The 26,920-nt window shown below is 44.2% G+C and overlaps 1 protein-coding gene across 4 annotated transcripts in view; it reads left to right on the plus strand.

Moving 5' to 3' along the window:
• LOC128685502 (nuclear distribution protein nudE-like 1-B) overlaps positions 1-26,920 on the plus strand; it is a 259,576-nt gene that overhangs the window by 119,200 nt on the left and 113,456 nt on the right. The window contains exons 4-5 of one of the 4 annotated variants that reach the window (XR_008406510.2): positions 13,111-13,284; positions 15,120-15,863. The exons of 2 other annotated variants lie outside the window; for them this stretch is intronic. Coding sequence is in view for 1 of the 2 variants with exons in the window: in XM_053772067.2 (XP_053628042.1) it covers positions 15,120-15,173 (54 nt within the window). In the remaining variant the exon portion in view is untranslated. Of the gene's footprint in view, positions 1-13,110; positions 13,285-15,119; positions 15,864-26,920 lie in introns of those variants that run through there. One more of the 4 variants, XM_053772067.2, reaches the window with a different exon arrangement.

Genomic DNA, 26,920 nt, shown 5'->3' on the forward strand with positions numbered 1-26,920 from the left:
TCTCTCTCTCTCTCTCTCTCTCTCTCTCTCTCTCTCTCTCTCTCTCTCTCTCTCTCTCTCTCTCCCTCACACACACAGCTCCATAAGCTTTATCGTACCTCTTCTTAAACCTATGTATGGATGCTGCCTCTACTACATCACTCTCCACACTGTTCCACTTCCTGGCAACTCAGTGACAGAAGTAGTACTTCTTAACATCCCTGTGACTCGTCTGAGTTTTCAGCTTCCCGTTGTGACCCCTTGTTGCTGTGTCCCCTCTCAGAAACGCACTGTCCCTATCCACCTTGTCAATTCCTCTCGGTATTTTATCAGGGCTGTGGAATCGGAGTCGGAAGTAATTCTTGGGTTACTGGAGTCGGAGTCTTAAAAATGTATAGACTCCCACTCATAATTAATTCAAATCGTATAGAAAAGGTTATGTAAATAATTGAGTTTTTCTTTTATAATGGTTATTTATTAAGTTGTTTTAGGTGCTCAATTGCATTTTACTTTTTTTTAGTTTTAAGTTTGAATTCTTTTTAGTAATGTCAAAGGATTTACTTGAGATTTTTTTTAATTAGTAGAGAAAGATGGTTTCTGATGTCATGTAGGGGGGTAATGATTGAATAGGATATAAGTGGGGAATATGGGAGTAAGGGATTATGTAGGCAGGGGAGGTGGTAGGAGTGAGATGATTAGCGGAGGTAGGTAGGTAATGACAGGTCAGTGACGACCACCACGACACTCTCATTAACTCGACACTACTCACTAACATATGCCTCGCCCATTCTTCACTCATATAAACATAATAAAATATAAGAAAAAAGAATAAATAACGGTGGGCAGTGAATATTACTATTCTACTCAAACAGTTTATTATTGTCTTTGTACAATAATATATTTGGGAACAGAACATTATTGTGGTTTAGATAAATGGGGTGGTACACATAAGCAGTGAGACAGGGAATACAATTAGCTTGGCGAAACAGAATATTACTTACAATATAGTACAGAGGACAGTTCACTACAGGAACTAAGCCACAGGTCCCAAGACCTACACAGCACGAGTACTGCGCCAAGCCAGTACTCTGCCCAATGCCTCCAACAGTCTCCTCCAGAGACTTCAGTAGCCTTCTCCCGAGCCCTGCACCCCAGCAGCAGCTCCGCTCGAATCTCCTGATCATGCTTTTCCTTGGGCTTTTATGGTCGTCCAAGCACCCTCCACAACCACGTGTACGACCTGACGCCTAGGTCTGACGCCGCCAAGAACAAAAGACCCGAGACGTGGGCGTGGCTACAGACGTTTGCCAAGGCAAGGTGTGACCATATAATTGGTTAAATTAGGTCTCCCCAGAGACCTCACAAGCCCAGCTGAACTACGTCACACTGACTCAGATTTTCTTTTATAGTTTCTTTTACATACTATTACAGATTCCCCCAACTTACGAACAAGCTACGTTCCAGAAGGCTGTTCGTATCTTGAATTGTTTGTAAGTCGTTATTTTTCCATTTTTCTATTACGATTATTATTTTAAATATTATTATTATTATTATTATTATTAATAATAACTTGGACAATACTGTACAGTATCAGTAATGTACAGTTCTTATTACTAAAGCAAATACTTCGTCATCAAATGCTTCGTCGGTCAGGGTTTCATAAGCCTGGGTTTCTTTAACATCTGAAGAGGCTTTTGAGGTAGAAGGCACTGGTCTGACGAATTTGTCTAAGGAAATTTGCACCTTTTTTCTTCTCGTTATATATAAGACGGTAGCATGAGATAGAATTGTTAACACCAGTTGAAACCTTTGAGAATCTCTCAATATTGGGGTCCTGAAGGTCAAACATACTGAGACACCTCTCTATAAGAGAAAATGCCTCGGCCATCGTTTTCGTCTAAAACTTTTTAGAAAGAACAGTTTCATCTTGTTCCTCATGCTCTTCCTTACACTGCATCTCTTCCAGCTCCATCAAATCTTCATTCGTCAGCTCCTCAGATTGACTCAAGCATCTCAGTCTTCTACCTCTAGGTCCAGATAGTTTCTCACTAAGGCCAACAAGACTGGTGACAATATCTTTTGCATCCTCTGTTGGATCGAGGCCCTCGAAGCTGTTGACAAACTGTGGACATAAAGCCTTCGAGAGAGAGACACACACACACACACACACACACACACACACACACACACACACACACACACACACACACACACACACACACACACACACACACACACAGTCACGCAGACGGGGGCACAAGGCTCCGAGAACCTTAGTGTTTTTAAGGCGTGCAGTAACTGCTAGCAGTAATCAGCGGTAGTGACAACATCAGTGAACAATCCTACGAGTGATAACCAAAGTTATTAGTTAAAAAAATGTCGAGAGGAATCCTGAAATCATTAATATTTCAAAGTGCCAAACCGTTAGGGGCCTAGTAGGCACCTGTTGCCACACAGATTCAAATATACAAAGATCAAAGTGAGTGTGGAAGCCGGTGTTCAAGAATTACAAGAGATTGGTTAACAAGTGAAATGTGGGGCACCATACAGTGAGAGTGAAAAAGTTAATAAGCAAAAGGAGAAAGGAAAAATAAAATATATGACAAGGGAAGGCGGCAGGAGTAGACCTCCTGAAGCAGACGTCACAACAGTTGTGTACCATTATACACATGAAGTGTAACCACCGAATGTGAAGTGTATTCTATCATAAGCGAAAAGTGAAATCACTTGAGGAATGCAGGATGTATGAGCATATATGGTTATAAACATCACGGGTGAAGGAATTTCAAAATAGTGATAGAAGGCCTATGTACGACGACTACGTCATCAGCATCTGGCAACTTGTCATCACGCCGCTGCCAGCGCAAGTATTGCTCACCTATTGAGGTTGCATGTTGTCAGATTCTGGTCTCTTCATCACTATTAGATACTTGTCATTCACTCCTGCAAGCGATTACCAGAATTAGAGTAGAAATAGCATAGATAAGGTGAAGATAGTGTTGACAAGAGTGTGAGAAGTAAAGCGGTCTAGCGAGGGATAATGTCAGACACTTGGTGAAGATGAGACAAGCTAAATTTTATAACCTAGTTACTTTCTTCATTTTACAAGTAGAATTGATAAGTGTTAGAATTACTGGTATTACTACTGGTATTTATTAGCAGCATGAATACTTAGAAGTGGGGGCACGTGCACACACACAGGAACAAGCGGTCAGGCACTTGTAAAAGCTGTAGTACACACACACACACACACACACACACACACACACACACACACACACACACACACACACACACACACACACACACACACACACACACACACACACACACACACACACACACACACACACACACACACACACACACACAGATGAGATGGGAGAAAGAGACTACATAGCAGGTACACTTCAGTCTGGGGAACACAAAGTGGTCATTGCAGTGATGTATAATCCACCACAGAACTGCAGGAGGCCAAGAGAGGAATATGAAGAGAGCAACAGAGCAATGGTGGACACACTTGCTGAGGTGGCAAGAAGAGTTCACTCCAGCAGAGCAAAGTTGCTGGTTATGGGGGATTTCAACCACAGGGAGATCGACTGGGAAAACCTGGAGCCACATGGGGGTCCTGAAACATGGAGAGCCAGGATGTTGGACGTGGTGCTGGAAAACCTCATGCACCAACATGTTAAGGACACTACCAGAGTGAGAGGGGAGGATGAACCAGCAAGATTGGACCTTGTGTTCACCCTGGGCAGCTCAGACACTGAGGACATCAAGTATGAGAGTCCCCTAGGAGCTAGCGACCACATGGTTCTGTGCTTTGAATACACAGTAGAGCTGCAAGTGGAGAGAATAACAGGAGTAGAATGGGAAAAGCCTGACTATAAAAGAGGGGACTACATAGGGTTGAAGAACTTCCTGCGGGAGGTCCAGTGGGACAGAGAACTGGCAGGAAAGCCAGTAAATGAAATGATGGAATATGTAGCAACAAAATGCAAGGAGGCAGTGGAAAGGTTCATTCCCAAGGGCAACAGTAACAACGGGAAGACCAGAACAAGCCCCTGGTTCACCCGACGGTGTAAGGAGGCAAAAACAAAGTGCAATAGAGAATGGAAAAAGTACAGAAGGCAGAGAACACACGAAAATAGGGAGATCAGTCGCGGAGCCAGGAATGAGTATGCACAGGTAAGGAGGGAGGCCCAGCGACAGTATGAAAATGACATAGCCTCGAGAATCAAGACTGACCCGAAACTATTGTATAGCCACATCAGGAGGAAGACAACAGTCAAAGACCAGGTGATCAGATTAAGGACAGAAGGTAGAGAACTCACAAGAAATGATCAGGAGGAATGTGAGGAGCTGAACAGGAGATTTAAGGAAGTTTTTACAGTAGAGACAGGAAGGGTTGTGGGAAGACAGCACAGAAGGGAACATCAAGAGGGAATATACCACCAAGTGTTGGATGACATACGAACAATTGAGGAGGTGAAGAAGCTCTTAAGTGACCTTGACACCTCAAAGGCGATGGGACCGGACAACATCTCCCCATGGGTCCTTAGAGAAGGAGCAGAGATGCTGTGTGTGCCTCTAACCACAATCTTCAACACATCCCTTGAAACTGGGCAACTACCTGAGAAATGGAAGACAGCTAATGTAGTCCCCATATTTAAGAAAGGAAACAGAAGCGAAGCACTTAACTACAGACCTGTGTCTGACATGTATTGTGTGCAAAGTCATGGAGAAGATTATCAGGAGGAGAGTGGTCGAACACCTGGAAAGGAACAAGATTATAAATGAAAACCAGCATGGGTTCATGGAAGGCAAATCCTGTATCACAAACCTCCTGGAGTTTTATGACAAGGTAACAGAAGTAAGACACGAGAGAGAGGGGTGGGTAGATTGCGTTTTCCTAGACTGCAGGAAGGCCTTTGACACAGTTCCCCACAAGAGATTAGTGCAGAAGCTGGAGGATCAGGCGCATGTAAAAGGGAGGGCACTGCAATGGATAAGGGAATACCTGACAGGGAGGCAGCAACGAGTCATGGTATGTGAAGAGGTATCACAGTGGGCGCCTGTTACGAGCGGGGTCCCACAGGGGTCAGTTCTAGGACCAGTGCTATTTTTGATATATGTGAACGACATGATGGAAGGAATAGACTCTGAAGTGTCCCTGTTTGCAGATGTGAAGTTGATGAGAAGAATTAAATTGGATGAGGATGAGGCAGGACTGCAAAGAGACCTGGACAGGTTGGACATGTGGTCCAGTAACTGGCTTCTCGAATTCAATCCAGCCAAATGCAAAGTCATGAAGATTGGGGAGGGGCAAAGAAGACCGCAGACAGAGTATAGGCTAGGTGGACAAAGACTACCGACCTCACTCAGGGAGAAAGACCTTGGGGTGACCATAACACCGAGCACATCACCGGAGGCACACATCAACCAAATAACTGCTGCAGCATACGGGCGCCTGGCAAACCTGAGAATAGCGTTCCGATACCTTAATAAGGAATCGTTCAAGACACTGCACACTGTGTATGTTAGGCCCATACTGGAGTATGCAGCACCATTCTGGAACCCACACCTGGTCAAGCACATCAAGAAGTTAGAGAAAGTACAAAGGTTTGCAACAAGGCTAGTCCCAGAGCTCAAGGGAATGTCGTACGAGGAAAGGTTAAGGGAAATCGGACTGACGACACTGGAGGACAGAAGGGTCAGGGGAGACATGATAACGACATACAAGATACTGCAGAGAATAGACAAGGTGGACAGAGATAGGATGTTCCAGAGAGGGGACACAGGGACAAGGGGTCACAACTGGAAGCTGAAGACTCAGACGAGTCACAGGGACGTTAGGAAGTATTTCTTCAGTCATAGAGTTGTTAGCAAGTGGAATAGCCTAGCAAGTGAAGTAGTGGAGGCAGGAACCATACATAGTTTTAAGAGGAGGTATGACAAAGCTCAGGAATCAGGGAGAGAGAGGACCCAGTAGCAATCAGTGAAGAGGTGGGGCCAGGAGCCGAGTCTCGACCCCTGTAACCACAATTAGGTGAGTACGTACACACACACACACACACACACACACACACACACACACACACACACACACACACACACACACACACACACACACACACACACAGGATTTCACACCTTCCTGTAAACTGACCTGATAACCCTCCCTCTAACATTCCACTATCCACTACTTCCCCCCTTCCCCTCTCTCAGTACCTCTCACTACCTATCTCTCTACCTATCTCTTTACCTATATCTCTCCTTTCTCTCATCTCTCCCCTCTAACATCTCTCCTCCCTCCCATTTCCCATCTCTCTCCCCCTCCTCTCTCCCCTCTCCTCTCTCCCCCTCTCCAATTTCTCCCCTGTCTCTCCCCTCTCTTTGCCCCCCTCTCTTCTTTCTCCCATCTCTCCCCCTTCTCCCCTGTCTCCCCATCCCCCCTTTTCCCTTCTCACTCTCCCCTTCTCTCCTTCCACCTTTCCCTTCTCTCTATCTCTTTTCTCTTAAAAAAAAAGAAAAAAAGAAAAGGGAAAAAAGAAGGGGGAAAAATGGTAGGGACTGGAAGGAACCAGGGATCAGATGAGAAGGGTTCTGGTAGAGAGGAGTGGATGGAGGAGCAGTGGAAAAGAATGGAACAAGAGTGGGAGAGAAAATTAGGAAAACTTTCTGAAAAAATGGAGACAGATTTCTGTGAAATTAGAAAAGTGGTTGGAGAAGAAGAATTGGGAGGCACAAGTTGAAACTGCAGTAGCCAGGATAAGGGTCCTAGAAGGTGAGGTAAACAGGCTGAAGCGAGTTACAGGGGCATTGACCAGAGAAGACACAGCATATGAAGCTGAGAAGCCGAACAGGAAGGAAGGAGATACGAATTATGCTAAGGTCATATCAGCCTGCCAAGGAGTGAAAGGGGAGAGCAACTGGATGCAGATAGAGAGGGTGATAGGTCAAATGCAGAAGCACAACCATGCTACCAAGAGCCACTGGAAAAAAAAACAAGGGAGAAAATGACCACGTACAGACAGGAACCAGAGTCACAAAGGGAGAGGCAATGGGAGGAGGAAATGCAAAATCATTGTTTATCCATGGGCTTCAGGAGAGAGAGGAAAGGGCACACACTGAACGATGGCAGGCAGAAAGAAAAGAGATTGAGAACATCATCACATAAATAGGTGAAGACATGGACGAGATTGTAAATTTTCAGAGAATAGGGGGGTACTTGAAGGGGAAAAAATGACCTATCAAGCTGATTCTCGGGACAGAAACAGTGCAGAACAGGATCCTCCAAGAGAAAACATGGTTGAAGTACTCGGAAGAATACAAGAGGGTGTTCCTAGACAGACAGACAACACAAAACGACAGCTGCTGAGGGAAAGGACAAAAAAGCGAAAGGAGCTAGGAAAGGAGGCAAGGACGGAACCAGCAGAGGTCAATCAGAGCAGGACAGAGCAGCAAGGGCAAGCGCACATAGAACCATCTTCAGAACCCCATGACCTATCACACCATCCCAACACCACAATCTGCAATCCATAGTCACAGCTTACACCCAGCTATAGAATCCCACAGTATGCTACCAGGTCTCCCACCCTCACAGGCCCCCCAAACCACAGTGTTGGAGAGGAAACTGAAGGTATGGTACACAAACGCTGATGGAATAACAAATGGGAGGAGTGGCACGAAAGAGTCAGAAGCATCACTGGACATCATAGCTCTCACAGAAACCGAGCTTACAGGTATGATAACAGATGCCATCTTTCCAGCGGGATACTAGATTCTGAGGAAAGACAGAGGGAACGGGGGGTGGAGGAGTGGCACTGCTTATAAAAAACTGATGGAATTTTGATGAGCTGGAGAGAGGAGACAGCAGAGAAGCAAGTGATTACATAGCAGGAACGCTTCACTCTGGAGGTCCCAAAGTGGTAATTGCAATGTATAACCCACTACAGAACAGTAGGAGGCCAAGGCAAGAGTATGATGAGAGCAATAGAGCGATGGTTGACATACTGGCTGCAGTCGCCAGAAGAGCTCATGCATGCAGGGCAAAGCTCCTTATCATGGGTGACGTTAACCACAAGGAAATTGATTGGGAGAACTTGGAGCCACATGGGGGCCAAGATACATGGAGGGCCAAGATGATGGAGGTCGTAGTGGAAAACTTCATGTACCAACACGTAAGGGACACTACTAGAGAGAGGAGAGGATGAACCAGCAAGACTGGACCTAGTATTCACCTTTAGTGCAGATATTGAGGACATCACATATGAAAGACCCCTTGGGGGCCAGCGATCATGTGGTTTTAAGCTTCAAATACACAGTAGAGCTACAAGTGGAGGGGGAAGCAGGAAGGCCAGGGCGAATGAAGCCAAACTACAAGAAAGGGGACTACACGGAAATGAGGAACTTCTTGAATGGGGTTCAGTGGGACAGAGAACTGGCAGGGAAGCCAGTTAATGAGATGTTGGAATATGTAACAACCATGTGCAAGGAGGCTGAGGAGAGGTTTGTACCCAAGGGTAACAAGAATAATGAAAAAAACAGGATGAGCCCATAGTTCACCCAAAAGTGCAGGGAGGCAAAAACCAAGTGTGCTAGGGAATGGAAGAAATATAGAAGGCAAAGGACCCAGGAGAATAAGGAGAGCAGTCATAGAGCCAGAAATGAATATGCACAGATAAGAAGGGAGGCCCAACGACAGTATGAAAACGACATAGCAGCGAAAGCCAAATCTGACCCGACGCTGTTATACAGCCACATCAGGAGGAAAACAAGTCAAGGACCAGGTAATCATGCTAAGGAAGGAAGGAGGAGAAACAAGAAATGACCGTGAAGTATGTGAGGAACTCAAGAGATTCAAAGAAGTGTTCACAGAGGAGACAGAAGGGACTCCAGAAAGACGGAGAGGTGGGGTACACCACCAAGTGCTGGGCACAGTACACACAACCGAGGAAGAAGTGAAGAGGCTTCTGAGTGAGCTAGATACTTCAAAGGCAGTGGGGCCGGATAACATCTCTCCATAGGTCCTGAGCGAGGGAGCAGAGGCGCTATGTGTACCCCTAACAACAATGTTCAATACATCTATCGAAACAGGGAGATTGCCTGAGGCATGGAAGACAGCAAATGTAGTCCCAATCTTTAAAAAAGGAGACAGACATGAAGCACTAAACTACAGACCAGTGTCACTGACATGTATAGTATGCAAAGTCATGGAGAAGATTATCAGGAGAAGAGTGGTGGAACACCTAGAAAGGAATGATCTCATCAACAGCAGCCAACATGGTTTCAGGGATGGGAAATCCTGTGTCACAAACCTACTGGAGTTCTATGACATGGTGACAGCAGTAAGACAAGAGAGAGAGGGGTGGGTGGATTGCATTTTCTTCGACTGCAAGAAGGCGTTTGACACAGTTCCACACAAGAGATTAGTGCAAAAACTGGAGGACCAAGCAGGGATAACAGGGAAGGCACTACAATGGATCAGGGAATACTTGTCAGGAAGACAGCAGCGAGTCATGGTACGTGGCGAGGTGTCAGAGTGGGCACCTGTGACCAGCGGGGTCCCACAGGGGTCAGTCCTAGGACCAGTGCTGTTTCTGGTATTTGTGAACATGACGGAAGGAATAGACTCCGAAGTGTCCCTGTTTGCAGATGACGTGAAGTTGAGAAGAATTCCATCGAAGACCAGGCAGAACTACAAAGGTATCTGGACAGGCTGCAGACCTGGTCCAGCAATTGGCTCCTGGAGTTCAACCTCACCAAGTGCAGTCATGAAGATTGGGGGAAGGGCAAAGAAGACCGCAGACGAAATACAGTCTAGGAGGCCAGAGACTACAAACCTCACTCAAGGAAAAAGATCTTGGCGAGTATAACACCAGGCACATCTGAAGCGCACATCAACCAAATACTGCTGCAGCATATGGGCGCCTAGCAAACCTCAGAACAGCATTCCGACATCTTAATAAGGAATCGTTCAGGACCCTGTACACCGTGTACGTTAGGCCCATATTGGATTATGCGGCACCAGTTTGGAACCCACACCTAGCCAAGCACGTAAAGAAACTAGAGAAAGTGCAAATGTTTGCAACAAGACTAGTCCCAGAGCCAAGAGGTATGTCTTACGAGGAGAGGTTAAGGGAAATCAACCTGACGACAGTGGAGGACAGGAGAGAGAGGGGGGGCATGATAACGACATGCAAAATACTCAGAGGAATTGACAAGGTGGACAAAGACGGGATGTTCCAGAGATGGGACACAGTTGGAAGTTGAAGACACAGATGAATCACAGGGATATTAGGAAGCATTTCTTCAGCCGCAGAGTAGTCAGGAAGTGGAATAGTTTGGGAAGCGATGTAGTGGAGGCAGGATCCATACATAGCTTTAAGCAGAGGTATGATAAAGCTCACGGTTCAGGGAGAATGACCTAGTAGCGACCAGTGAAGAGGCGGGGGCCAGGAGCTTGGACTCGACCTCTGCAACCTCGACTAGGTGAGTACACCCTTCGGTGCTGCCAGGCGTGGGTTGCGGCAAAACTTCGTACTACGCAGAAGACGCACAACTCAGAATTCGGATTTGCGGAAGTATTGCGAATGAAACTTGAACACGGCAGTCTTCGTTTGACCGAATGTTCGTAGCTCAAATGTTCGTAAGTAGGGTAGCTTCTGTACTTTATACTTAAGTCTTTTTATAAAGATATAATCATGTTTCTATTTTTTTTTCAACTTTTGTCCTTTATCTGTAAGGTTACTGAATGTTTGTAATTTCTTTAATAAATTAAATAGCCAGAATAGCATAGCTATAGCATACAGAGCCAGCTTTAACGAGTTACTGAGCTTGTATGTTGCATGCTTGCAATCTATATAGCAAATATATAATTAGTATATTTATAATTTATTCTCTATATCGGTATATAATTATAGGAGTCAGAAGTTACATAAATAAAGGAGTCTGAGACGAAGGTTTTAAGTGCCAACTCCACAGCCCTATAATTTGTCGTCATATCTCCGCCCCCTCCCCCCCCCCCATCCTGTCTCTCCTGTCCTCCAATGTTGTCAGGTTTGAGTTCCCTTAACCTCTCCTCCTAGGACATATCCCTCAACTCCGGGACTAGTCTTGTTACAAACCTTTGCTCTTCTCTAATTTCTTGACGTATTTAAACAGGTGTGGGTTCCATGCTGGTGCTGCATACTTCAATATGGGCCTGACGTACACGATGTACCTTTACAGTGTCGTGAATGACTGCTTGCTTAGATGTCGAAACGCAGTTCTTAGGTTTGCGGAGCGCCTGTATGCTGCCGCAGTTGTGTGTGTGTGTGTGTACTCACCTAATTGTGGTTGCAGGGGTCGATACTCAGCTCCTGCCCCTGCCTCTTCACTGATAGCTACTAGGTCCTCTCTGCTTCCTGAGGTTTGTCATACCTAGTTTTAAAGCTATGTACGGTTCCTGCCTCCACTACATCACGTGCTAGGCTATTCCACTTCCTGACGACTCTGAAGAAATACTTCCAAACATCCCTGTGACTCGTCTGAGTCTTCAGCTTCCTGTTGTGACATCTTGTTTCTGTGTCCCCTCTCTGGAACAACCTGTCTCTGTCCACCTTATCTGTTGCACACAGTATTTTGTATGTCGTTATCATGTCTTCCCTGACCCTCCTGTCCTCCAGTGTCTTCAGTCAGATTTCCCTCAACCTTTCTTCGTAGGACATGCCCCTGAGCTCCGGAACTAGGTGGTGTGTGTTTGTGTGTGTGTAAGTGTGTGTAAGGACCGGCACGCACGTGCATGCGCGTGCGAGCGCGATTTGTTCTAGTTAGTTTTATAAAGACTGGAACAATGCACAAATAGCCCGCACATATAAAAACTTATGACGACGTTTCGGTTTGACCTAAACGTCGTCATCATAAGTTTCTCCTACATGTGGGTTATTTGTATTTTAACTTTTCAAAATCCTCTCTTTCCATCTTTAAGTATTTAAAAGTCCAGTTGAGACTTTGGGAGAATTATGGTGAACGTGTTGCGTAGGATTGCTGCTCTTTTTCTGTCTTACGAATATGTAAGATGGCGGGTAATTAAGCTAATACATACTTTCAGTGTGGACTGGGGTTCTTTGTTTTTAATACAGCAATTCTTGTATCTGTACTGTGTACTTAACACTAGGAAGCCTACTACGAGAACAGGGAACGGGTTTGAGGTTATAATCACCGGAACCACTAAAAGGTTTATAGTGCTGTGGTGTGACATGCTCACCTTTCAAACTTTTAGAATGGTGTTAGGGGGGGGAGGCTTTAACACCCCCCCCCCCCCCTTGAGTTTCTCTGATGCGTCATCCTGGTGCACAGGTATCTATTATGGAGTGGTGATGTGTACAGGTTTACCCCAATGTGTGCTGACACTGCCACGCACGCCCACCGTGGTGTCACCTTTCTTCCAACAACCGTAACACCCCTTCCCCACCAGTGACCTGGTATCCCGCTTCCGGCCTCGCCTCTCCCTCTCCTTCCAGGCATAATCTTGCCTCCGCCCTCACTATATACTTTGGACCGCTTACCGCTACTGTGGGACTGGTACTTCATTATGGAGGAACGCGCTAGCTACATAGAAGAGACCGGGTCTTGGCCTCTAGAGGACCTGTATTGTAGGCAAAGCCTTGGCCGAAGGCAGTAGGTGAGGTTAGGTTTGTTAATTAAGCAGACACGGCAGGAGGTCTATGGTATTGGGAGAAAAGTTTTTCTTTACAACCCCTGCAATGGGTGCTGCAGGACTCGGGTAGAGGTTGAGGTGGGGGTTGCAGGACCCAGGTAGCGGGTGAAATGGGGGTTGCAGGACCCAGGTATAGGTTGATGGGTGCTGCAGGACCCAGGTAAAGGTTGAGATGGGTGCTGCAGGACCCAAGGAGAGGTTGAGATGGGGGTTGCAGTACCCAGGTAGAGGGTGAAATGGGGGTTGCAGGACCCAGGTAGAGATTGAGATGGGTGCTGCAGTGGATTACCAATACGTGTGTTTTACTTAATATCGTTGTGTATAGGTAATTTGTATAAATAGTATTTTACAAGTAATTTTGTATTTCTCTTTTAGTGTAATAATTGTCTCCTATATTTGTATGTAATTTTCCGCATTTAATTTCCCAGATACAGAGTTTTAAGTGGAGTATAAAAAACTACTAAGAGCTCTTCCGGGAGGTAAAGAAGGCTTTCTCAACTACCGGTATAACTAGCGCAAACAGCATGACTGAACAAGCATCAGCCAGAAGGCCTGGTCAAGGAACGACCCACAGGGAATATAATTCACGCAGTCGACAACGGGTAAACAATAAATAGTTAGAACTGTCTGATAGGATATCCTAAAGGGATAATTCACACGTTATGGTAATTCAGCGCTGCTGGTAAGTGAGCCTCAAGACTGCCTTGCATACAATGATATTCAATGCTGTCTGCAACTTTTGTGATGGACTGCGATAAGAAAATAGCCATTTTTTTTGTGTACACTTTAACTAGCATAGAATATGGTAATTGCACAATGGCAACTCACTCAATGTATTAAATAAAAACCCACTGCTCTACATAAACCATTTCACTGTGTAAACAAAGCACCATTACGTCTTATTTAAGGTGATAGGATAGTGCGGGTGGCCGGGTGTAGAGCCGAGCCTTACCTCGTGTTACGCAAGTCAACTTTGGCTTTTCCTGCCTGTCACTTGACCTGTAACATAGTGTTACATTTAAGTGGTATAAAATACCGACAGGTTGGTAGGTAAGACACATAGGCAACAGTTAGGCAACTTTATTCCGAAACGTTTCGCCTACACAGTAGGCTTCTTCAGTCGAATACAGAAAGTAGGCAGGAACAGTAGAGAAGACGATGTAATCAGTCCATCACCCTTAAAGTCGTAGAATTTGAGGTTGTCAGTCCCTCAGTCTGGAGAAGTTCAGTTCCATAGTCAGGAACTATCTGATAGTTCCTGACTATGGAACTGAACTTCTCCAGGCCGAGGGACTGACAACCTCAAATTCTACGACTTTAAGGGTGATGGACTGATTACATCGTCTTCACATCCCTACTGTTCCTGCCTACTTTCTGTATTCGACTGAAGAAGCCTACTGTGTAGGCGAAACGTTTCGGAATAAAGTTGCTTAACTGTTGCCTATGTGTCTTACCTACCAACATAGTGTTACCATGACCTACACTCTCCACGTCTGGCCTGGTACAGGTGTCTCACTCACCCACTTTTTCTACATCCGTTTTCTGTGGAAGATGAAATAAATATAAACTAACTATCCCATAAGGTCAGCCCTTCCCTTACACTTCACAAGTAATAGTGTGTAGCATAAGTCTGTAATGCAGCTAAATATCACCATTGAAGATTGTCACTGAGAAGAGTATTCACAAATTGTCACGTAAGAGTAAACTTAATAGCTCATTTTCAGTGAAAATGGCAAATCCGAACCTTCACTTAATAAGGTAAACCAACCTTAGAGGTTTAAAGGTAAGCAGACTAGGCACTAGTTATCGTAGAGATCATTATACTAAAATACACAAAGTTTAAAGCTGCTTAGAACTTGTATTCTCAAGTTATTTACATTAAAGGTTTGAAGCGGGTTGCATTAGACATACACAAATTATTATATGAAAATCAGTATTCCAATATTCCAAAGTTTTTTAACAAACCCAAAATCAATCCAAACTTTGGCTAATCAAGATGCACTGGCATTTAAAGTTTGAAATTGATCAGAAAAAAAAGGTTCCAGTTATTACACACAAACACATCTACAATAAAGTTGGAAAAAAAATAAAATAAACTGCTCAAAATAAATGCTAATCTTCCTTTGAGGAAAATACTCCCATCGCCTTTCTCATCTCTAAAACAAAAAAAAAAAAAAAGCTTGAAGTAGATTGAAAGTCATTCTAAAGTTATCACACGAATTCAGCAACTCTTAAGTTTATTAATTATTAGTATATTGGTAAATTTGCACCTACATTGCCTCACCCTAAAAGCTATCATCCTTTTCATAAGACGAGTCGGTTATTAAAGGTTGAAGCAGTTTAGTAAAGGCATAATGAAGTTACTTCACAGAATATATACATGATTGTTAAAATTGGGACGTATATACTATAGTAAAAGTTCCATCTTTCTTCCTAGGAGTCTCCAGTGTTGATTGAAACCCGTCAGACGCTTTCTCAATGGTCTATATAAAACTGACCAGAGGCATACCTGTCCATGCCAACAATTGCACGAACCTTCCCCTAGTTACAGTGCACAATTGTTAAAAATCTCAAGTCGATTGGATGAGATGTTCTGCAAGTCCAGCTGTAACCATAAACCTTAGAAAAATTCTAGCAACTCCTTGGATATCCCTTCGAGGATATCTAATTATAGTAAATAAAAGATCAGAATGTATTTAGTAGTGTGTTCGGGGTGTCAATAAGGTATATACATGGTACAAGTTAAAGTGGTTTGTGAGTGTTGCAGTCACTGGTGTTGAGTGTGTGTTGCAGTCACGTGTGTGTGTGTTGCAGCCACTGGTGTTGAGTGTGTGAGTTGCAGTCACTGGTGTTGAGTGTGTGTGTGTGTGTTGCAGTCACTGGTGTTTGTGTGTGTGTGTTGGTCACTGGTGTGTGTGTGTGTGTGTTGCAGTCACTGGTGTTGTGTGAGTCAAGAGCAACTTTTACGCAATATATAATTCTCATTTGTCATTGAAGTTTCTGGGCTATTAATAGGGATAATTTTACGTTCACTGTTTGTATACAGTATACCTTTATGTACTATTGTCAAGCTTTAAAGAAGTTCTATACATTTTATAGTGGCTTCAGCTTTTTGCAAGCACGAATAATTTAAATATATTTTATTGATGTGAAGGAAAAATAAACATGGGAAATCTGAAAACTTTGAGTTTTATATTTTTTTCCAAGAATATATCAGTGTGTTGAATTTAAAGGTCAGCGAGTGTAATACGTAGCGTCTTAGTGGCTGAGTGTGAAGATATAATGTAATCGAATCAATCCTGTAAGTTCTTACCAGGCAATTATCAGTCACTAAGCGAAGGCTTTCTTTAGCTAATTAAAGAGAAAAATCACACGATGAGCGCTTAAAATGAAACTGTTTCACAACCCTTCACTTCTGAGGTGTCCAGGTTGATTCACAATTTTTAATTGTTCTTGAAGTCCTTGATACCATTTCTTCGTTTAGTGATATTGTCATTGGCTGTGTATGTGGGGTGGGGGGGGGGGATGTGGGGTAGCCTCTGTTGTCTCCGCCCCTCTCACCATTCTCCGGTGTCTGTAGTGTCAATTAGCCGACTCCAGCACACCTGACTGTCCTATGGTTGCGAAGTCTGGACGATATTCATGGAAAAATAAAACAGATGCAGCCCCCATTACACACACACACACACACACACACACACACACACACACACACACACACACACTGTAATATATTAAGGGGGTTTGGCGTCAGAGCGGTCTCCCTTGTGGGGGGCGCTCCACCTCCCTCTTAACATTTTGAGTGGGGGTTCCACCCCAATTTTTTTAATGGAGGGCTCTGCCCCTCTTTTTGGAGTTCCATCTTGTTTACTCTCTCGCTCCGCCCCCTGACCGCCGTCCATCTCTTCTTCCACACTTTCCCCATTCACTTCCATCTCCCCGACATCCTTGCTTCAACTCCTCGGATCAAGACATCCCTCTCCATCTCATCCACACCTCACACCATCCACTTCCACCGCCCTAATATCCCTGCTTCATCTCCTCGGATCAAGATCACCCTCCCCATCTCTCCTCTCCAACACCTCCCCCAATCCACTTCCATCTCCCCAATATCCCTTCTCCATCTCCTCGAATCAGCATTTCCACAACTTGTTTTATGTTTTCCTTTAGTTTATCAACATATTGAGTGCACAGAAATATATTATTCAGTTTGTATATAAAGGATTTTTTTTTTTTGGGTGAATTTCAATATTCTCGAATACTTATCTCCTCTATAGTTTTATGTTTAACTTTTATTATTTACGCTTTTATTGTGCGTAGTAACCACTCTGTGGTCTTGCTTATTCTTTGTATATATAACCACATAACTGATACTGGCGGTATAGGATATATTGCACGGTCTGAGCACATAATATTTATGCTTTAATTAACAAAAAATCATGCTAAAGAAACATATTTTGTATCAATCTTTGTATTTTACATAATGGTTCAAACACAGGTATACACTGGTTCAAAACATTACACCACAAAATAATATTGAAATACGTGCATTTTCAAACAGTGACGTTACTAAACTTCTAAGTACTTTCAAGAATACATGACATTATTTCAGTCACATAGGGGAATTACATACAAGTTTCAATTGTCTTCTTTACCCTTCTTAGTAGGACACGTTGCACATTGTTGTTTATTAACAAGCTGAATATTATCCTAGCTCAGTCTCCTGCGTTTAGACGCTGGAATATCAGCGTGTCCATAAGCCAAGGAATGTTCGGTATCCAAGTGATACCTTTTATCATCAAAGGCCGATAACCTCCTCTTTTTAATCTTTACTGTATATATTTCTCCTTTCACATTACTAATACTTACAGTTGAATAATTCCTTGTCTACTTTTCTCAGAACATTCTCAGTCCTTGCATGAGTTAATAACGGCATGCAATGAGGTGGATTACTCTTGGTTCCACTGACGGTATTTGATCTTCCAGCTATCTTCACAGAATACATTTTTGCTTTGAGAGCTACTAACTCGCTAATATATTCGATCATTTCAGATTTCAATAATCCTAACTCCCCATTCCTACTATTATCATGTAAGGGATGATCATGACCGAAATTTGAAAAGTCTATATCCTAGCAATGGATCTCTTTTTCACTCAGCATTTCAGACTAAAAATATAGGAATCGATGTCGTATACAATAGTCTTACGTCATCCCCATAATGTTGTTTTAACACTATACCAAAAAGAACACGATTTCTTTTTAGCAATCTCGAAAATTTGAAATCCGAGATGAAGCTTTCTCATCCTTGATATATATATATAAGACTCGCCATACTTTGTGATATTAAGCAATGATTTCCCATAAATGGCATTGGTTAATTTGAAAGCTTTATATTTGATGGGACTTTGTGTGGCCGTTTTCTGCTCAATATTGGTTTTTATAAAGGGCTCTAAAAATTTTGACTGAGTAGATTTGTATACTGCATGTACCTTTTCCACCTCCAACCCAAGTTCCATTAAAAGTTGAAGCAATTCCAAACTCACTTGATAATTTTTGAGGTAGATGGCTAGCCACTAATTTCATATTAGATTTGGGAATCTTTTTACCTTCATTTCTCAAAACAGATTCGCTGTAAGGAGATAACATTTCTGATATATTCATGTGTGACAGTGCGTCTTGCTACCTCGGGGTTCACGGGTTTGGCATCACATTCATTCCAGTATCGCTTTTCACCCTCGCATGACACATTAGTTAACCTCAAATCAAGGAACGCAATCTACTTATTCGTTAATTTTCTTATTCCCTTCTGCGGAAGGACTTCAACGATAGCACTGGCATAGTCTGAATATAAAATGTGTATCCAGCCCACTCTCAACATCAAAATTGGGGTTAATCAAGGGATTATCTGCTTTGGTATACTGATTAACTGCACATTTGATTCCACCTCTGAGATTCCTTTTAATCAGATCATATAATTCATGGGAATATAACATGTCTAATTTCACTTACGTTTTTAACAAGAATGCATCAAAACTGAAAGAAGGTAAACTTGTGTAATTACTGACTTCTAGAAAATAGATGTCTTTGAGTGTTTTACGCCATTCCATGAAGACATCCGCTAACAATCCAACGTCTGTCTTGAGATACAACATCAAGTAATCTACTAAAGTCTTGCATTTTCCTAACTCTAATACTTTGTAAGCATGTTCATAATCCTCCTGGCTAATATCACTATCAATGAATTAAAACATTTGTTTTTACTCTAACTTTGTTTCATCGTTTATTTAAAGTGTCAGTATAATCATAGCCTGGGCGCATCTTTCAGTATAGCCTCAGTATATTTCAATGATTTGCCAGCCTTGATATGCTGATTTGCTAAACTGGAAAGAGATCCATTTAAATTCAGGAAATCTTGAAACCTAACACTGCCTATATCCACTCTCAAGGATTTGAGTCCTTGTTTCGAATGAAGCTCAATTTCGTATTTGTCAGCCGTCAATTCCTTTAAAATTACCTCCTAGATCGTACGACATGTTATGACAAAAAAAGTAATAACTTTATCTCTCTTATCTTTACAAATTGCAGCGAACACAATGTGCACCAATATAGTTATTGAATTTTAATGTATGATCATTGTGTCTATGCTTGCTTCTGGTATCTGGGAAGGAAGTACCACATAATTCATAAGTGGTCTGCGAATCTACTCTCACCTTATCCTCCTCGGCCATGTTGATATCCTAATACTGTCTTCTGCTCTTTATCCCACTTCATTAACATTTAAAATGAAATGATTAGCAGCATTCTTTCCCTTATAACTCTTCACGCTCACTATTTGACCTGTGCGATCAAATATAACATAACAATAGGCATTGGACTTATGAGGAGACTCAATTTTGCCTGCAGGGAAAGTGGAAGCCAACTCGCATTCAAAGTCAAAAAATCCTGTATATTCGCTAGAATGATTATGACCGTAGATGCAGCGGGAGCTCTACCACTCTTCGTAGATGCAGCGGGAGCTCTACCACTCTTCGTAGATGCAGCGGGAGCTCTACCACTCTTCGTAGATGCAGCGGGAGCTCTACCACTCTTCGTAGACGCAGCGGGAGCTCTACCACTCTTCGTAGACGCAGCGGGAGCTCTACCACTCTTCGTAGACGCAGCGGGAGCTCCACCCACTCTTCGTAGACGCAGCGGGAGCTCCACCCACTCTTCGTAGACGCAGCGGGAGCTCCACCCACTCTTCGTAGACGCAGCGGGAGCTCCACCCACTCTTCGTAGACGCAGCGGGAGCTCCACCCACTCTTCGTAGACGCAGCGGGAGCTCCACCCACTCTTCGTAGACGCAGCGGGAGCTCCACCCACTCTTCGTAGACGCAGCGGGAGCTCCACCACTCTTCGTAGACGCAGCGGGAGCTGTACCACTCTTGCAGTGGGAGCTGTACCACTCTTGCAGTGGGAGCTGTACCACTCTTGCAGTGGGAGCTGTACCACTCTTGCAGTGGGAGCTGTACCACTCTTGCAGTGGGAGCTGTACCACTCTTGCAGTGGGAGCTGTACCACTCTTGCAGTGGGAGCTGTACCACTCTTGCAGTGGGAGCTGTACCACTCTTGCAGTGGGAGCTGTACCACTCTTCGTAGACGCAGTGGGAGCTGTGCCACTCTTCGTAGATGCAGTGGGAGCTGTGCCACTCTTCGTAGATGCAGTGGGAGCTGTGCCACTCTTCGTAGGTGAGGTGGGAACTCTTGACTGATTCTTGAATGAAGTGGGTGAACCACATCAGAAATATATTACTCACTGCCTCCACTTGCAAGAACATTGTATCATTACTAAGCTATAACTACATTCTCGTACTAAGACGCAAGGGTATTTATATGTTATTACAAGTAAGACTTTACATAATATTACGAGGTAAGTCGTCCTTTCAGCATTAAATTTTCCAAAATAAAAGTTAAATACTACAGAATGCTACGTGGGATATATATTACATGGCAAGTATTTACTCACGATAAATTCATTCTCTCTCACTAGAGAATGGAAAAAGTACAGAAGGCAAAGGACCCAGGAAAATAGATCAGTCGAAAAGCCAGAAACGAGTATGCACAGATAAGGAGGGAGGCCCAGCGACAGTACGAAAACAACGTAACATCGAAAGTCAAGTCTGACCCGAAACTGCTGTATAGCCACACAGGAGGAAGACAACAGTTAAGGACCAGGCAATCAGGCTGAGGAAAGTTGGGGAGCTCACAAGAAATGACCAAGAAGTATGAGAGGGGCTCAACACGAAATTTAAGGAAGTATTTACAGTGGAGACAAAGGACTCAGGGAAGACAGAACAGAGGGGAACATCAAGGGATATACCAACAAGTGTTGGATGAAATGCACACTACCGAGGAGGTGAAGAAGCTCCTAAGTGACCTTGATATCTCAAAGGCGGTGGGACCAGACATCTCTCCGTGGGTCCTTAGAGAGAGCAGAGATGCTGTGTGTGCCACTAACCACAATTTTCAACACATTCCTTGAAACTGGGCAACTACCTGAGGTATGGAAGAAGGCAAATGTAGTCCTCGTTTTTAAGAAACGAGGCACTAAACTATAGACCAGTGTCACTGACGTGTATAGTATGCAAAGACATGGACTAGATTATCAGGAGGAGAATGTTGGAGCACATGGAACGGAACACGATTATAAACGACAACCAGCACAGATTCAAGGAAGGCAAATCGTCTATCACAAACCTATTGGAGTTCTACGACAAGGTAACAGAAGTACGACACGAGAGAGAGGGGTGGGTTGATTGCATTTTCTTGGACTGCAAGAAGGCCATTGACACAGTTCCTTACAAAGAGATTAGTGCAGAAGCTAGAGGATCAGGCACATATAACAGGAAGGGCACTGCAATTGATCAGAAAATACCTTACAGGGAGGCAGCAACGAATCGTGGTACGTGATGAAGTATCACAGTGGGTGCCTGTGATGAGCGGGGTCCCACAGGGGTCAGTCCTAGGACCAGTGTTATTTTTGGTATATGTGAATGACATGATGGAAGGGATAGACTCAAAAGTGTCCCTGTTAGCAGATGTGAATTTAATGATGGGAATTAAATCAGATGAGGATCAAGCAGGACTACAAAGACCTGGACAGGCTGAACCCGTGCTCCAGCAACTGGTTTCTCGAATTTAACCCTGCCAAATGCAAAGTCATGAAGATCGGGGAAGGGCAAAGAAGACCGCAGGCAGAGCACGTCTCCGGAAGCACACATCAACCAGATAACTGCTGCAGCATATGGGCGTCTGACAAACCTGAGAATAGCGTTCCGATACCTTAGTAAGGATTCGTACAAGACTACACCGTAGTCTTGTAGGCCTGACGTACACAGTGTACGTCAGGCCTACACTGGAGTCTGCAGCACCAGTTTGGAACCCATACCTGGTCAAGCACGTTATAAAATTAGAGAAAGTCCAAAGGTTTGCAACAAGGCTAGTTCCAGAGCTAAGGGGAATGTCCTGCGAAGAAAGGTTAAGCGAAATCGGCCTGACGACAATGGTGGACAGGAGGGTTTGGAGAGACATGATAACGACATACAAAATACTGCGAGGAATAGATAAGGTGGACAGACAGGATGTTCCAGAGGGGGGACACACACAAGGGGTCACAGTTGGAAGTTGAAGACTCGGATGAATCAACGGGATGTTAGGGAGTATTTCTTCAGTCAGAGTTGTCAAGAAGTGGAATAGTCTAGCAAGTGATGTAGTGGAGGCAGGAACCATACATGGTTTTAAAACGAGGTATGATTAAACTCGTGGAGCAGTGAGAGAGGGGGCCTAGTAGCGACCAGTGAAGAGGTGGGGCCAAGAGCTGAGTATCGACCCCTGCAATCACAATTAGGCGAGTACACACACCCTCACACATCCTGATTTCATTACACAGTAAACACACACACACACACACACACACACACACACACACACACACACACACACACACACACACACCACACACACACACACACACACACACCACACACACACACACACACGTACACACACACACACACGTACACACACACACGTATACACACACACACGTATACACACACACACGTATACACACGTATACACACACACGTACACACACACGTACACACACACACACACACGTACACACACACACACGTACACACACACACACACGTACACACACACACGTACGTACGTATTCACCTAGTTGTGGTTGCAGAGGTTGAGTGACAACTGTCCTGGCTCTTCACTGGCCCCTACTCGGTCACTCTTCCAGCTCCATGAGCTTTATCATACCTTTTCTTAAAGCTATGTATGGCTCCTGCCTCCACTACATCGCTTCCCAGACTATTCCACTTCCTGACAACTGTGACCGAAGAAATACTTCCTAACATCCCTGTGGATTCATCTAAGTCTTCAACTTTCAACTGTGACCCCTTGTTGCTGTCCCATCTCTGGAACATCCTGTCTGTCCACCTTGTGGATTCTTCTCAGTATTTTATATGTCATTATATCCCCCCAATCTTTCCTGTCTTCCAGTGTCGTCAGGTCGATTTCCCTTAACCTCTCCTCGTAAGTCCCGGAGTTAAGGGGTAAGTCTATCTTGTTGCAAACCTTTACACTGTGTGTGCGTGTGTGTGTGCGCGTGCGTGCGCTCAGACAGTGCAATATACCCTATACGGCCAGTATCAGTTATGTGGTTATATATACAAAGAATAAATAAGACCACAGAGTGGTTACTACGCACAATAGAATAATAAAAGTTAAACATAAAACTATAGAGGAGATAAGTATGAGAATATTGAAATTCAACCAAAAAAAAAAACTCCTTTTATATACAAACTGAATAATATATTTCTGTGCACTCAATATGTTGATAAACTAAAGGAAAACATAAAACAAGTTGTGGAAATGCTGATTCGAGGAGATGGAGAAGGGATATTGGGGAGATGGGAGTGGATTGGGGGAGGTGTTGGAGAGGAGAGATGGGGAGGGTGATCTTGATCCGAGGAGATGAAGCAGAGATATTAGGGCGGTGGAAGTGGATGGTGTGAGGTGTGGATGAGATGGAGAGGGATGTCTTGATCCGAGGAGTTGAAGCAAGGATGTCGGGGAGATGGAAGTGAATGGGGAAAGTGTGGAAGAAGAGATGGACGGCGGTCAGGGGGCGGAGCGAGAGAGGATACAAGAAAAAATGGGGAGGGCTGAGCCACCCCATTTTGGCGGCCCTGGAAATGTTTGAATATTTAATTTTACATTTTTAAATTTGAGAGTCAAGATCCGTGGTCCCCGACGACTACTAGAAAACATCAGAAATACTGCTGGAACAAGACGTCTTCAAGAGGAGAGAAGGGCTTCTTAGGGCATGATCAACCAGACCGTGATGGATATGTGGGGTAGAGAGCCGCCGGCAGCAATAGCCTGTCGAATTTGACAAGTGCTGGACAAGCCTGGCCCGAGGAAGGGCTGGGGGAGTGGAGAAAACTCGAAACTCTTCAAAGGTACCCAATGCCTTGGGATGTCGTCTTTAGAACATTGTAAGCGGGGTCGAGTCACTACACCTTTTGGCCTAGTCATGAATTTTTTGTCAGCGCGAGCCACCGACCGCAAGGTACCGAGCTTCCTCTCACCTCTTACTTTACCCATAGTATATTCTTGAAGAGAAGTGGCTAAATGTTGTGACGCGGGTCTGGTATATAGTGAGGCACTCCTGGAGTTCTTGGTCGTGTGACCCATGAACCGAACACTCGGTGGGAGGGGGATCGTGTGACCCATGACCCTTATACTTGGTGGGAGGGAGATCGTGTGACCCATGACCCTTATACTTAGTGGGAGGGGGATCGTGTGACCCATGAACCGTACACTCAGTGGGAGGGGGATCGTGTGACCCATGAACCATACACTCAGTGGGAGGGGGATCGTGTGACCCATGACCCGTACACTCCTTGGGGAGGATCGTGTGACCCATGACCCGTATACTCATTGGGGGGATCAGGTGACCCATGACCCGTACACTCAGTGGGAGGGGGATCGGATGACCCATGACCCGTACACTGTGGGGGGGGGGATCGTGTGACCCGTACACTCAGTGGGAGGGGGTATCGTGCGACCCATGACCTGTACACTCAGTGGGAGGGGGATCGTGTTACCCGTGTCCCGTACCCTCAGTGGGATGGGGGGATCGTGTGACCTATGACCCGTACACTCAGTGGGATGGGGTATCGTGCGACCCATGACCTGTACACTCAGTGGGAGGGGGATCGTGTTACCCGTGTCCCGTACCCTCAGTGGGAGGGGGGGATCGTGTGACCTATGACCAGTACACTCTTGGGGGGGAGGGGTAGGACAGCATCACTCTTGATCTTGCGTTGTGACGGGTCGCACATCAGGAAATGGTACATTAGTGTTGTATATGCTGGTAGTGAGCGAACAAACCTACCTGACTACACTGTTGTTAACCTTCCCGGGCAGTTGATATTGTCTGTGTGTATCGACACTTGTATTAGCTATATAGTCTGTTATACTTCCACTACTTGTTTCTTAAACCCGCTTGTCGTATTTCGCCATGAACAAGATTCAAGAAAAAAAATTAACTGTTTCGATGTCGTTATGCACAGAGGTGTTAGTCTTGTTGTCAAACAGCTAAGACAAAATTTACGGGAATTTGATCGGTCCTCCTATATGTAGATTATCTGTAGTTTTTCAGGTGTCATCGCATCCGCGCCCCGGTCCCAGGCCAGGTCTCCTTATCCATCTGGCTGTTGGTTCAGCGTAGGCACCAGCTGATCAGGGTTTCTGACGGTTTGAATCGTACCTTGTGTAAATGACCAAAAATTTGTTGTCACTCGTTATTGATACACTGACACCATCTCTGGAATAAAGTTGCGTTTCCCTGTCCACACCGCTCTGGAATCTATACGCTCAGCTAGACATATTATTGTTAGCGAAGAATGAATACAAAAATGTGAAAAGTATGAAAAGCTTAGTGTTTAGAAATAATTGTACAAGGTTTTAATTTCTTCTTGGTAAAGAATGTCACTCCGTGGGCGGAATAATTCACGACTAACCTGCTACTTGGAGAGGAAACTCAATACTAAGTTTCTTGCGTCCTAGACCATTATCAAGTCACAACTAATGTGTTACTCCTTTTTCATTTTACTCTTTATTCTGAAACGACGTGTAAAAAAAATTTCAAGACAATTTGGATTACTTGTCAGTTGTTAAATTTATGGGTAGAATAGTGTATGAATTAGTTACTTGTAAAAGTAATGGTGTGCACGAGCGGTATATACTATAAATGGTGGTAGCAGGTGTGGAGGCGTGATGGCCGCATTGTTGTTGGAGGGAGATAGTTGATTGAACCGAGCAAGTAAAAGTGCAAGTGTAGATGGTAGTGAAGCAAACACATGTTGCAGAAATGGCTTTTATTGGAACTGGATTACGCTGTGTAGAGCGTTATCGTCTTGATCAAGACTAAAGTTCTGCACAGAGGTAAACGTTGTCCCAATAAAAGTTTATTCTGCGACATGTCTACTTCACTGTTGTGTGGTTATAGCTGGTGGTGAGTGGGTGACGGTGCGAAGACTGAGCACAGTGAGAGGTAGGTGGGGGAGGGAGGAATGGGATGAGGAGACTGAGGAATGATAGGCGAGTGGAAGGATATTGAAGTTAAGACTGCAGACGGTGAGAGGTGAGAGAAATGAAAGAGAATGTAGTAGTGGCTCTGGTGAATGTATTAGTTGAAGGGAATGGTCGGCAAATTTTGGCCCATCATTCACTGGGGAAAAAAAAAGTTAGCATTATAGGAAGCGTGTGAGAGAAAGTTGAAGATTCATCACTTCACTTTTTATTAATGTTGTATAATTTTATAATTTGCTGGGTTTTGTGTGGTGGTCATTGACGTCTCTTGGCTGGGACTTTAAAAAAGGTTAAATACATCGTAGCATTTTTTGTTGGTACCTGAAGCCTGACCTGTTCTAATCCTGGAGAGAGTAACCGCGACACATACTAAATATCTAGATTCTAAACCAGATGCAGAAAATACTTAGTAGTTAGAAGAAATCTGCAGCCAGTTCCAAACGTTCCGTAATAAGCTTATAGGTTACGTACCTCCGTAGGAATACTAATAGGAGAAGGTATCAAAGGTTATACACCACTAATGTTTCTTTAGAATAAGTAAGAGTTATATTCTTATAGATTGGACTGTTGCTGCGCTAGAC

This window comes from Cherax quadricarinatus, chromosome 8 (assembly GCF_038502225.1).
Source record: "Cherax quadricarinatus isolate ZL_2023a chromosome 8, ASM3850222v1, whole genome shotgun sequence".
NCBI lineage: Eukaryota > Metazoa > Arthropoda > Malacostraca > Decapoda > Parastacidae > Cherax > Cherax quadricarinatus.